We start from the raw sequence: 13,597 nt of genomic DNA, 5'->3' as shown, positions 1-13,597 counted from the left end.
GAAGGAATTTGGAGGTGGGAGTAGTGTCAATGGGCTTAACAACTGCTTTTGTTTTCTATTTTAGAAAAACAAAAAATTGCAACTTGTTTGGTGACTATTTTTTGTTTTCAATTTTTAAATAGAAAATTAAAAATAAAGAATTATTTTGATAATTAATTTTAATTTTTTTCTAGACAATAGTTTTGGATGGTATCCATTTGAACTTTAAATTTTTAATTTGATCTAACTGGACACAAAATTTAAATAAGTGATGCAATGTTCAAACTTGGTTGATAGTAAGAATTTTGTTAGAGAAATAAAGATAATTGAGAAGAAAAAATTGTGACAAAAGAAAATTCAAAGAGACTCTTTTCACAAAAGAATGAGAGACACATTTATCAGAGGGAAATAAAAGTTCAGTGAATTTTCCAAAAAAAAGTTTGCGAGAAAATTTTGTGTTAAAATATTTGATTCTTAGGGAGATAAATCAAAGAGGTGTTTTTAGACGAGAAGGATAAATATTTTAGAGAGAAGCTATGTAGAGATAAAAAATTGGGGAAAGATCTTTTAAAGGTAGATAAAAAAAAAATAAATAATAAAAAATAGAGAGAAGTGTAGGCAAAATATGTGCTAGATGATAACACTTATCTTACTCAACTTAACGTTGTTTAATATGTTTATTACATGATTTTATAGGTCTCGAGTATTTAAGATGTAGAATCGAGTATTAGGATGAAAACAAAGCTTAAACAACCTATTTGGATCCTTAATTCAGCAGTCAGGTTAAAAATAGATGCATACGACCAAAATGTCCCTGGAAACACCATGTAGTGTCGTGTGAGTTTAATTTCTATTTTAATTTATATGTTTTGAGGTATGTTAGGTTTGATTATCCTTGCATAATCAGTTTGGATTAAGAACAAAATCGATTAGTAAACTTAGGTTATCCAAGTGGCTAATCGTCTTAGTGCACCCTTAGTTAACGTGGATATGAGATTTATATGGAATGTTATTGTACCCAATTAATTGAACATCTAGTTTAATTAGATTTTTAATTGTTGAGTTTAGGCACTTGTTACGGCGTTTTCAAGTAAGTAGGCTAAGAGCTTGAATGAATGAAAACTATCTTTAAACGTTCTATGATCAATCAAATAATTGGTTGAATTTGAACTCTAAGTTAGGCCTCTTTATATTTCTCATACTTAATATTTTGCTCAACCCACCCACCTTAACTCGATCTTGCTACTAATATTATTAAGTTGTCGGAGTAGTTCAAAAGTTTTATTTGGTTGTAGTGACTCTACATAAGTCTCGACTATCATTAAAAATAGGCACACAAAAAATCACCCATAGAAAAATTAAAGTAGTAAAAATTGTCACCCAATTTAAACTTTGCCAACTCAACATATCATGCCACTTTTTCTTTAGTCGAGAACTATTTAGAAGTATTTTTCAAACCTCATAAACTAATAATTTTTTAAAATTTTTGTGACCAAATAAACATTAACCTTGAATGAACGAAAATGTGTTTTATTCCATATAAATTATCATAAAAAATCAAGAGAAAAAAAGAACGGAGTAAATCGAACCTAACTTAATTGTCATGTAGATGTGTTAACGATAAAATGATAACGTTTGGCCTCATACAACTCGTTCCGTTCAACGACGTTGGCCATTTGAAAGTTGATAATATCGATATTTTTCTAAAACCCTAAAAACCTGTGACTGCCCCTGCCCGGCTGCCCCTTGCCCCTCTCTATCTTCCATTTCTGGGGGAACTCCAGGCCTTGCGAAACTGTAACAACTCTCCGATTATGGCAACTTTTCACCTCACAAATCCATCATCTTCTTCAGTTCCCCCTCAGTTTCATCTCAAAACATTCTTCTTTCCCTCCAACTTCCCCTGCAGTTGTTCCTCTTCTAATGCCAAGCGGAAATTTCCGTATCGAAGACACCATCTCGGTGTTGTGAGCTGCTCATTTTCCTCTATGGAGTCCGCTAAGATTAAGGTTGTGGGAGTTGGTGGAGGCGGCAACAATGCCGTTAATCGCATGATTGGCAGTGGTTTGAAGGTGGGTTTATCTCCTTGCATTGCATAATTTTCACTTTTAAGTTCGAGCATACAAGAGTGGAAGAAGTTCGCGTAGATTTGTGCATTTCTTCTTTGAAGCCGGTTATTGGTTTTAGCCAGTTGTTTCTTTCGTCTTTGGCGATGGATAAATCATTTATTGGATCCATAAACCAGCTTCATTACTTCGTTGAATTACTATGAATTGTGTGGTCATTCAATTAAATAGAAATGTGTTTTGTTGTTTGTATTGATGGTATAATGTGTGCTTGAATTGATATTTGTTGCTTGGGTATGATGGAGACTGATGGTTACGATTATTGAGTTTTGTGTTAGGGTGTAGATTTCTATGCTATAAATACGGATTCTCAAGCTCTACTACAGTCTGCTGCTGAGAATCCACTTCAAATTGGAGAGCTTTTGACGCGTGGTCTAGGTCAGGAACTTCACCTTTTTCTTTGGTTCTTTTGGCCTTTTGGGAATGTGTTCTGAAGTTTTTGTGACCAAGTACCCCTTGTGGCTTAAGTAGTTGATGCCTATTGATGAATGTCTTTGACTTTCGTTGATTTGTTTATTGATAGAGATGCAGGTACTGGTGGGAATCCACTTTTAGGGGAACAAGCGGCAGAAGAATCAAAAGAAGCGATAGCTGGTGCTCTCAAGGGCTCTGATCTTGTATTTATAACGGCTGGTATGGGTGGAGGCACTGGGTCTGGTGCAGCCCCTGTTGTTGCCCAGATTTCCAAGGAAGCGGGTTACCTTACCGTTGGTGTTGTTACTTTTCCATTCAGTTTTGAAGGAAGAAAACGATCCTTGCAGGTAGGTTTTTTTCTTTTCTAAAATGAATAATGATTGCATATTTACTTGTTGACTGATTCCTTTGAGATTAAATGGACTCAATCTCTTCCCCACCTCCCTGGGGTTTAGATTATCTTGGGGATGTGTGTGATTCGACCCTTCAATTTTTTTGTTTGTGGTGTGTATCAAGGAAATAAGTTTATGAGGGGGTAGCCTTCTGTTGAATATTTTAAGGACCATTTTTTTTTTATATCCAACAACTCAATAGTTTGTGTTCCGGCTGTGGAATAAGTTGGCTACTGATTTCACATTATATTTTCATGAAAACAACGGTTATATTTGAAATATCACTCACTTTTGGATAGCATGGAGGGCAGGCCTATTTTCATAAAGTGATATTGAAGATTTGGACTTCATATTTTTTTTCCTTATATTTTAGTGTTTATTTCTTCTTAGGCACTGGAGGCCATTGAAAAGTTGCAGAAAAATGTCGACACTCTTATAGTGATCCCCAATGATCGGTTGCTTGATATTGCTGATGAACAGACACCTCTTCAAGATGCTTTCCTTCTTGCTGATGATGTCCTACGTCAAGGAGTACAAGGAATTTCTGATATAATTACGGTGAGAAGTGTTTGTGATATATTCATCTTTCCTCCATATTTTGTATGTGTGATGAATGCTTGGTTTGAGTTAAAAGAAAAATAGAGAACTAATTTGGAATAGGCATTCACTGTGGTGTTTGATGAACTGGAAGAGAAGGGGCATGGTGTTGCAAGAATTTAGAGGTTTTAGAGGGAGCTTAAAGAAGGACTAGAGAAATTGCTCCCCTAAAGATGAGATAAATGGATAGCTGTTCTTATTTTTTTTAAAAAAATAATAATAACTGAGAGAGAGAGAGAGAGAGATAAAGGGATAGCTGAAGGTCAAAGTGAAGTGGAGGTGGAGTCGTGAGTTTCTCTCTCTCTTTCTGTCAAAGTACTACACTAATTGCTAGTACTGGGAGAAAGAGTAGTTGTGTATGCATGAGGCAAATTGAGGTTGCCTGGATTCTTATGAGTGTGGAAGTAATTGAGAGGTAACTTGTTAGTTTTTATTGTTAATTTTTATGATCCCTGAGGCCTCCTGCAGATAGTATTGATTAGTTGTCGATTTGCTTTGGACATAGGTAGTGGCTAGAGAAACCTTCAAGTTTGAGGAAAATCAAGGACTGTCTTTACCATGGCCCATGGGCAGGGAGAAACCATTTGAGTGATGTTTTTTCCGTTTTTCACAAAATTTTCCAAGATAGTCAGGGGATCTTCTCTAGGGGGGATCATGAGAGTTATTGTTAGAGACTGTTGTTAGAGGGCTAGGGGGATCATTGATTTTATCATTGAAGCTCACATTTCATGTTGAAGTGGAGTGGCTGTTGTGGAGCTTGGAAGAAGTATAGGGTTATTTTATCAATCTTTGGACAAGCGTGATAGAACAATAGGGTTGTTTTTGACACAAGCATTGAGTTATTTTATTAATCTACGGATGTGCTTGACAGAACAATAAGGTTGTTTAATATGGATAAGCTTGACAGAACAGTAGGGTTGTCCAACAAATCCACAACAGCCTACAAATATGAGAGCTTATGATGGAGTTGTTCGAGCCTACAATGAGTTTGACAGGACAATGGAGGTGTTCAAAAGAGTCCACCTCCATTCTTGTCCTGTGTAACTAGAGAGGGAAATAACTTTGATTTACAGGAATAGAATCCACAATTAACTTCGTTTGTTTTGCTGAACGTTGAGAAAGAGAGGAATCTTTTCATTTATTTGAAGAAAACAATCATTCTCAGGTTGTTCTTTTGACAATATATGCTTGACATTGAGAGAGAGTGGAAGATTAAGAAAAAGAGAGGGAAGTAGAAAGAGAGTGAGCTGAAATCAATTTGTTACCCACAATACTAAGGAAGGAGACTCATATGATGATGTGTTTTGGCTGATCTCCAGCCGATATATATAAACAATTGAATCGCCGAGGCATGCTGCCTTACGCCTCAGCCCATTTGAGATAGGTGTAGTCACTTTCTTAGGAACCAAGGTATGGCTACCTTTGTCCCATTTCAGTTAGAATGGGATGACCAATGTAGTTCTTAAGTGGCTTGGCTCTCACCTCAATAGCTGGCTTTTGGAGTGTGATTCTCCAAGATGCTTAAGTAACTAACTGATTTGTGTGTGTGCGCCTAAAGGTGGCATGCCTTTGCATAAGTGCACGCTTTCATGCACATTTCAAAACACTGGTCTATGAGTTGCTTGCCCTTGGACACTGGAGATGGAGAGGTGTCGACATACTGCTTTCCCTTCAAGCTGGCCAAGCAAGGGTAATGATTTGGGATCAGTCCGATGGTCAGTCTTTCAGGCTTCCCGATTTTCACAGTTAATCACTTCCATATGATTGGCCATTATTTGGTTGGAGCATAGTTAGAGAACTAATAAACAGACGTTCCAATGCAAATGCTATGTGGCACATGGTGTGTTGCATCATATATCTTTGTTGGGGCCTCAACTGTTTCCAAGTTTTCTAAATGTTTGTCAGTACTATTTTCTTATGTCAATATCGTAAGTAGCTTTTGGAGTTCACTTAAATGAGGAAAAAGTTTGCAGTCGTATCATCACTAGTTGCATATTATTTATTTAATATTCACTTCCTCGTTTTCCAGATTCCAGGGCTGGTCAATGTGGATTTTGCTGACGTGAAAGCTGTCATGAAAGACTCGGGAACTGCGATGCTTGGAGTTGGTGTTTCCTCTAGCAAAAATCGTGCAGAAGAAGCAGCTGAGCAAGCAACTTTGGCCCCGTTGATTGGATCCTCAATTCAGTCAGCTACAGGAGTGGTATATAACATTACTGGAGGAAAGGACATTACTCTACAAGAAGTGAACAGAGTGTCTCAGGTTAAGAACTTTTGACACTTGAACTTAATATATGGATCTTTTAATATTCGATCGCCTTCTTTCCTCTTTCCATGCTATTTTCTTGTATTGTTCAGAGTTCAAATACAAACTGATGTTTTGTTTGGGGATCAATAATTGGCAGGTTGTGACAAGTTTGGCAGATCCATCTGCCAACATAATATTTGGAGCAGTTGTAGATGATAGGTACAGTGGAGAAATCCATGTAACTATAATTGCAACAGGGTTTTCTCAGTCCTTTCAGAAGACATTGTTAGCTGACCCCAGGGCTTCAAAACTTATTGATAAAGTGACTGGAGGAGGTCAAGAAAAAAACAGCAAGGCTTCTTCAACCCTCCCTCTTAGCTTATCACCTGCCGCTTCACCGACGCTTCCTAATCGAGGTCGAAGGCTCTTCTTTTAGTCAATATTCCATTCTTGCAGAATTTTCACCTGCCTTGGCACAAAAGCCTTATGAATCTGTCTTGTATATGTTATGCTCTTTGCCAGTTTAGTGTAGTTGCTTCAACTTGAATGACAACAAATAGCCTTAACAGGCATCCCCTTCCTGCCAATTACATTGATTTTGTAATCAGTAATTTTCGTCATTTGAATCAAGTAATAGTTAGTTTGGTTTTGATTGTGAATATGACCACTGTCTTTCTTGTTTCTTTTTAAAAGATTTACACTCTATGGGTTGTTCATCATACCAACTTTTATCTTGCCTATTAAACAAATTACCATAGGAAATATACCTGTTTCTAGAATGATGTAAGCACTCTTTTGGTATATATACATTTTGCTTTATTGATATCACAAAGTTGGTTTTGTCTATCAAGTTACGAGAAAATCTGTTAAATGTCATCTTCCTTTGAGGTCAATGGGTTCAAATTTTCCCCAACTATTTTTTTTTTTTTAAAAAAAAAAAAGGTTATAAAAACTCTCTGAAATTTACCGTCCAAATTTTTGTATTCCTTTTGTTGATTCGACAATCATTTTTTGGTAATAGATGAGTGGAAAATGTCATGAATTTGAGTCAAATGCTTGAATTCATCTACTCCCTTTAAGGTCGGTGGATTCAAATTTTCATACTCAACTACCAAAAGAAAGTTTATAAAAAATTTTGAAATTCGCCATCCAAATTCTTGTACTCTCTTCATTGCCTCGATAATCATTTTTCGTTTCATTGTTAATAGATGAAGGAAAGGTCGTGAATTTGATTCCAATTCCTGAATTTCCACTCTAATTTCTGGCATACTGATTAAATCCTCGGTAAATTTTTCACTATTTTCATAAAGTAGATTTTAGAATGGCATTAAAACTATTGTTTTAAATTTTATGTAGAAGTGGAGAAGGTTATAGCTATCTTTATCTGCTAAAGACAACTTTCCAACCCTAAACGATACATAGCCTTGCATAACAATATTCCTCAAAAGTTAAATGGAATTGAACTATTCTTCAAAAGGATATGACCACCTTTTCAAGATTTTTTAGTGATAATTACAACATGACCACATTCTGTGGCTACACAATCTAGTTGCTTGCTGTAAACAAAAAAAACATTTGATAAGAAAATTTCAAAATATTCTCTAAAATGGTTCACAAAAAGAAGGATAGCTCAGGTTTTGGGATGAAGGAAAACAGATCTTCCCCAAAAAGTGGAAAAAGCGAAGTCAGCAATGGCCCAGCACCCAAATCTTCTTTCCATGCTAGAGCAAGAGCAGTAGAACCCTTAAAGCCTAGTTCACCTTCCCTACCTGGCCTTGTTTCATTTGGGAAATTTCGACCGACGCCGATGTTTGAACCTCCGAGTGGTGTCGGGAGCCCAGTTGTAGCTCCTTGCATATCAACTATCATGGAGTTCATCGGGATTGCGCCCAATGTGCTATCTGTTGCCATCTTTTTGGGTGCTGGTTGCTGCACCGAGTTGTCTGAACTGGCTTTGCGTTTATCTACAAGTTAAATGCAGGTAGAGTAAGAAGTCGATGGAAATTTAATAAAGTTTTATGACAACTTTTATCTTCCATCATTGGATCTCTTTGCAGTACCCTATCACCCAATTTCCAGAAAAAATTACACATAGAAACCACAGTTGGCCTTTACAAATAAACCAAGAACAAACTGGGCATCGACCGTGTCACTCATGGAAGAAGTTAGAAACGTCACTTAATTCTAGTACATAAACGCAAATTGATTTTGCATCAGATTCCATATGGAAATTGTAATACTTAGAGTCGGGATAGGGGGAAGAGATCATACTTGAAATTGTCTTCACGATTTTCCCATTGATATTCGTATTTATCTTCAAAGTACTACGCATTGGTGGAGATGGAGAGAGAGGAAAAACCTTCAACCAACCATGCATACATTTACCAGCTGCATGCTAGGAAAACAAGGGTTTGTTAGTCCAGACTCAAAGATACACGCTTCAAGGCTTATAATGGCAATCCATACAAGCAAGGCTAAACATCAATTGAAAGATAGATGAAACATGAACTAACCAGTAACGTCCTATAAACTTGCCAAGCTTCATGCCTCCTCATTTCATTCTTTTGCTTCTCCATCTCTAGATATTGCATATACGGTTCAAGATTTGGTAGTATAAACTGGCGAACCTATTCAGCAGTCAGTATATTCTATCAATTTCAGCTTGATGAAATCAACACATCAGACATGGAAAAAGAGGCAAAAGAGTTCGAATTTAAAAAGAGAGAAAATAGTGCCAGATTTTGGGGTTGAAAACCATGAAAACAAAAGATGGCAATCTTTCATTCTCAGTTGAAATGATACACTAAAAATAATCAACTGCAACTTCGTTGATAGATCCTACGACATCTGTTCATGATACATAAGTCATTGGCAAATGGATTTACCACATCGGGACCAAGATCTGCTAGCCCCTGAACTGCACCATAATGCTGAGGCAATAATTTTGAGGGGTCCAAGAAAACATGGAGAAGAGTCTTTGTAACACGAGGTTGAATATTGTGATAAACATGTCCAAATCTGCAATCATTAAAAATAATATAAATAAAAAATAAAAGAAAAGAAATACGATGAGGAAATAAAATGAGGAGGTCCAAGCATTCCCGCCTTATAGTGAAGGCAAGGAGTGCAACATTATCTATCTTTGGGTTTTTGCATGAACTTTATACCAAACATATTGGAACAAGATAACGATCTAAATCAACGCATAACTTCCGTTCGAGGAGGGAATATCAATGTGATAGGACTATGGTTTCCTATTCTAGCAGACAAGGCATCCCGAAGTTCTAATTTCTAAATCACACAGTTTAAACCAGAGCATTTGAAAGGAGGAAGATTGCAAGGTTTTTCATCCTGATTTATGACAATGATATCTGTTAGAGAAAAGTACCATGGTATATAAAATAAAGGCAATAACCTTTTGCATATCAAAGAAACCAGGCTTGCTGCTAAGTCTCTAAGCTCCCAATGATTGTCAGACAATCTTTTACCTAATTGTTTGGCAACAAGGCAGGTAATGATGGACGGCATCAATTGGTGTAACTGGAGAAAGAAACAATATACAACATCATAACAAATTTATCTGTTTGAGTAGATGTCATCATTAAATCAAATCAAAGCGAGTCATATAGAGAAGGAAAATTTTAGATTTTTATGATAAAGTAGAGATCTATCAACAAAGTTCAGTACAATTGATAAGCAGATAAATTTACCATTTTTCCATTTACTCACATAAGGTGCCATATGAATCTGGGGATTTCGAAGAAGGCACCAGACCATCCTCATCAAAGCAATCAAGAGTTGACAATTACATAGATTTTTCGAAACCTATGATGTAGGAACCATCAGTTCAACATGAGTGGAAATAGATCAACTTCTTAAAAAAGTGTCAAGAAAGAAGAAGAATAGATCTTAAGGGTACCTCATCGGCAATGAAGCACGTGAAGTATGGAAGCAAAGGCTGAATTCCTGAGTCAACTGCCAGGCTCCTTAAAGCTTCTCTAAAGAGAATAGACCCAGACTTGTTCAAGATCAGACCGGTTATTTTCTCAAAGTAAAGCTGCAAAAGAAGAAGGTATAAAACTCCTCTCAATATAGCTTACATAATTTCATTCTAAGATACTGCACCTGAAGGTCCCTTGAAATCACATGCTTAGTAGGTGGTTTAGTGTCATAAGGAAGTTCTTCCTCCTTCAAGTCGGATTTCTTTCCATCATGGGGTTCTACAAGCAAAATGGATAAACAATCCAAATGACTTTGTGGCTTTGGTTTCAATAGAATATGTTCTATGGTCAAATGAATACCAATGCACCTTAGACCTGATTGCTATTGATCAAAAAAAAAAAATCACCGGGCAAGTGAAAAAGCCACCTTCAGTCGGCAAGTTCTCTGGAACTGCAGGCTGAACACCTTCAACTGCCAGCCAGTGAGCAACAACTGATGTGTCAACCGTTGCTTTTGCTAAAGGTGACTCAATAACCTGCAAAAAAGCATAAACTTGAGTGGTTAAAGGATCTTATATATCAAATAAACTGGAGCATTTAACATGCATATAGCTCTTACATTATTTAACTCCACATCCTTGTCATCAATGTAAAAGAGATCCTTGTGTCCAACAGCTCTTTTGAACTGCAAACTATCGCATGCAGCAAAGCCATATATTGGCTAAGGCGAGATATTCATAGATAAAAATAGGGGCTATTAGATGTTGGCCATAAGATCCATATAGAACATGATATAACACATACAATACAGAGAAAATCAAAGGTTTTAGTATACATGAGCCAATGCTAATACTAAATGAAAATGTGGCTGGACAATTAGTTTACTAGATATTGAAACAAACAAGTAACACTAGCAAATTTACTGATTTATAGAAATAATAGTCAAATCATTCACTGCCAAACACAATACCAGAAAGTGGAGAAACTACTGAAAAATGATAACCTTCAATCCAATTTAGATTTTTGAAGAATAACTAATGATCATGCTGTAAGAACAATTAGACAAACAGATGGAGTCGAATGTTTGATGCAACTACTAAGAAACTACTTCAAATATTTACTTTCTAACCTTATTGAAATGAAATTAAATATTAAAAGAACCAATTACTCAAAAGAGATTTCAAATAGCAGCAATTGAAATACTCCTCCACGTCACTAGTGAGGAAAACAGGGACAACGAACTAATACATCAATACCTAGATCTATCAAACACAAAAGTAGGTAATATTAAAAATAATAATAATAAATCAAATTCCAAATAGATGCTATGTTAATCTATACACAACAACAACAACAACAGAAGGTGAAAGAGGAGAAAGCAGCTACCCACACTACCGTAACTCACCTCTAAGTTTCTTAATTTAAGTGCATTATCAACATCAACGGAAGAGAGAACAGTTCGCTTTGAATGACGCATACATTTAACTGCCTCCTGCATTTTAATAACAATAGAAATCAAATAACCTTCAAATACTAAAAGCCCTTCCGAGGATAATGAATCAAGTTCTAAACGATATGCTTGAAGCCTAAATGTAATACATACAATACATCTAACTTCCACTGAATAACAATATCAAAACTAACCAGAGTAAATACTAAACAAATAACCAAAAGAGAAAAAATCTCCAGCAGTGATGTAATTGACATGCTCCTAACCTAATTAAGCATTAAATCCTCAAAGAAACAGCCTATCTGTAATTTCAATAAGAATACCTGCATGATTTCACGGACCCGGTACTCGACATCAGGAGTGAGTGCAAGAGCAACCTCAGGGGAAAGGTTGGAAATCCCAATGCTCTGCGCAACGATTTCAATCGACTCTTTCGGAACAACGCTCATATTATCAAACTATGTATATGTTGGTGTTCGTGTTCGTGTTCGTTCTGTACAATTTTCCCTAATAGATACAAATTCTGCTATAGTATCATGTACCTTTGGATTCGACAGAACCCTGCAAATTGTTAGGTCATGAACAAGAAGCAATGAACTCGAGGAACATTTAAAACACCTATCTGAGGCTGACTCCTGAGGAAGTTGCAGAAAGCTCATATGAATTTAGGGTTTGAACGCACCTGAAAGGAGGAGAAGGTCAGCAGCAACGGCGGAAGGCACCGGCCGGTCGTTCTCCGGTTCAGAGGCTGGCCGGTTGGGTCCGTTGAACGTCATGAGAGTCATCAATATAAATATTTTTGGTTGAATTATACCAACTACAAGACGATAGTATCGTGTTTTAAATTGGGTTAATTTGTAAATTTAGTCCAAAAAATTAAAATTTAGAGTATATTTTCATAAAATTCTCTAAATAGTATTAGTTTTATGAAAATATTTTAGTTAATATAATATTAGTTTTTATATTTCGAAGAAAATTATGACTTAATCCCCATTTATGAGAATTTTATTGTAGTCTATTTATGAAAATTTCATTATAAGGACTTTTATGAGGTTTGCCAAATAATAAAAATAAGTTCTGACTCTTAAAATCATAGAGTTTAAATTCTAAGTTTTTCAAAACTATAAGAACCAAATTTGTAATTTAATCTTTTAAATACTACTTTGATTCATATATTTTTTGCTTTGATTTATTTTAGTTTTTATATTTTTTTAAGGCTTGTATCGATTCCTATCTTTTGAATTTTTGTTCATTTTGATGTTTATACTTTTGAAAATGTTCATTTTGATCTACTTTTAACTTTAGTTCATTTTGGTTTTTCAACTTTTAAAAATGGGTTTACATCACATAAAAGCCCTAATAAAGGCCTTACATTTCAACTTTTCTATTATTTACAAGAATGTTCAAGGGGACTTCTTAATTACATGAATATTAAGGCCCAATTATCTCGACTTGAAGTTACGTGTATTTCAAAAATGAAAACTCAAAGGTCTCTTGATTCACGCGCAATCTTTAATAGAAACTATCCTTTTAAAAATATTTTAATTGAACCAAAAATTAAATCCCAATCTTCTTCATCTTTCTTCTCACATTTTCTCCATTTTTCGGATCTTCTTCGTCTTTCTTCTTAAATTCTCCAAACCCACGATCTCCCTCTCTCACCCCTATTGTCACTGCCATCTAGAGATATCCATTTAATCTAGGGCGGAAATGGAATGGGAAATCCCCAATTAGACGAGGAATGGAGGGAGTGGAGAAAAAAAATTTCATTGACTAAACAAGGACGAAGATTATATTCCCCATTCCTGGCCCTGCCATGCCCCGTCTATTAGGATATATTGTTGTAATATTTAAATTTTAATTTTTAAAAATTATGAAAATTAAACATTTCAATCATATATTTGCCATCTACGAGTGAGATATTTAATTATTTAAGTAAAAAAAAATTGATATAGTGATTTAAGTTATTATAATGTGTGTGCGTGCGCATACATGTATGCGTGTATGCGTGCGTGCGTGCGTGTGCTGTTTGATAATATATACGCTTATATACATGTTTTATGTTGAACACCAAGTTATATCGAACTCTCGAATGATACAACCATCTACCTGAGTACATTTCAAATATACTTTCAAATGTAACCATTGTACGGTTAAATAAAACATCTTAATATAATATTTTACCGTGCATTTTATTATATAATAAGTCTTAGTATATCTCACATGGTGGTTATAATATTTTCAAACATACGGCACTATGTTTTTAGGTATATTTAAAAACAATTATGAAGATGGAATAGATATGAATGGAAGAGAAATATGAAGAAAAAAATTATAATAAATTGTCATAAAAGCCCGTTAACTAATTTAGAATGTTCAAATATAATAACTTTAGAATGATACAACCATATATTTGAGTACATTTCAAATATACTTTCAAATATAACTAC

At 35.4% G+C, this 13,597-nt stretch overlaps 2 protein-coding genes across 3 annotated transcripts; one reads left to right on the top strand and one right to left on the bottom strand.

The window, feature by feature from the left end:
- Positions 1-1,668: 1,668 nt before the first annotated feature.
- On the top strand, positions 1,669-6,417 carry LOC120092123 (cell division protein FtsZ homolog 1, chloroplastic). The gene is made up of 6 exons (XM_039050336.1): positions 1,669-2,051; positions 2,384-2,483; positions 2,637-2,866; positions 3,302-3,469; positions 5,538-5,771; positions 5,914-6,417. Exons 1-6 carry the CDS (start codon positions 1,794-1,796, stop codon positions 6,190-6,192), a joined length of 1,269 nt encoding a protein of 422 aa, XP_038906264.1. The 5' UTR covers positions 1,669-1,793; the 3' UTR covers positions 6,193-6,417.
- A 747-nt stretch (positions 6,418-7,164) lies between these two features.
- On the bottom strand, positions 7,165-11,970 carry LOC120089687 (transcription initiation factor TFIID subunit 6-like). 2 transcript variants are annotated; one of them, XM_039047050.1, is made up of 13 exons: positions 11,830-11,970; positions 11,471-11,708; positions 11,103-11,189; positions 10,317-10,418; positions 10,125-10,233; positions 9,882-9,976; positions 9,676-9,813; positions 9,486-9,581; positions 9,172-9,296; positions 8,642-8,774; positions 8,270-8,383; positions 8,028-8,151; positions 7,165-7,720 (listed from the first exon to the last, which is right to left on the bottom strand). In XM_039047050.1, the coding sequence occupies exons 2-13, from the start codon at positions 11,594-11,596 to the stop codon at positions 7,368-7,370; spliced, it is 1,602 nt and encodes a 533-aa protein (XP_038902978.1). In that variant the 5' UTR covers positions 11,597-11,708; positions 11,830-11,970; the 3' UTR covers positions 7,165-7,367. The 2 variants fall into 2 exon arrangements, with proteins under 2 accessions (XP_038902978.1, XP_038902979.1); XM_039047051.1 differs by having other exon boundaries at positions 11,471-11,689; positions 11,830-11,954.
- Positions 11,971-13,597: the final 1,627 nt, after the last annotated feature.

Source organism: Benincasa hispida, chromosome 11, assembly GCF_009727055.1.
Source record: "Benincasa hispida cultivar B227 chromosome 11, ASM972705v1, whole genome shotgun sequence".
Taxonomy (NCBI): domain Eukaryota; kingdom Viridiplantae; phylum Streptophyta; class Magnoliopsida; order Cucurbitales; family Cucurbitaceae; genus Benincasa; species Benincasa hispida.
This window is presented reverse-complemented; position numbering and strand designations above follow the sequence as displayed.

Bases quoted from the DNA above. Each gene is read 5' to 3' on its own strand.
- LOC120092123 (XM_039050336.1), top strand. From the start codon at position 1,794: ATGGCAACTTTTCACCTCACAAATCCATCATCTTCTTCAGTTCCCCCT. The intron at 2,052-2,383 runs GTGGGTTTATCT...GTTTTGTGTTAG, and splicing joins TGATTGGCAGTGGTTTGAAG to GGTGTAGATTTCTATGCTAT. The intron at 3,470-5,537 runs GTGAGAAGTGTT...CTCGTTTTCCAG, and splicing joins GAATTTCTGATATAATTACG to ATTCCAGGGCTGGTCAATGT.
- LOC120089687 (XM_039047050.1), bottom strand. From the start codon at position 11,596: ATGAGCGTTGTTCCGAAAGAGTCGATTGAAATCGTTGCGCAGAGCATT. The intron at 9,297-9,485 runs GTGAGTAAATGG...TTCTTTCTCCAG, and splicing joins AGATTCATATGGCACCTTAT to TTACACCAATTGATGCCGTC. The intron at 8,384-8,641 runs GTAAATCCATTT...ACTGCTGAATAG, and splicing joins CAGATCTTGGTCCCGATGTG to GTTCGCCAGTTTATACTACC.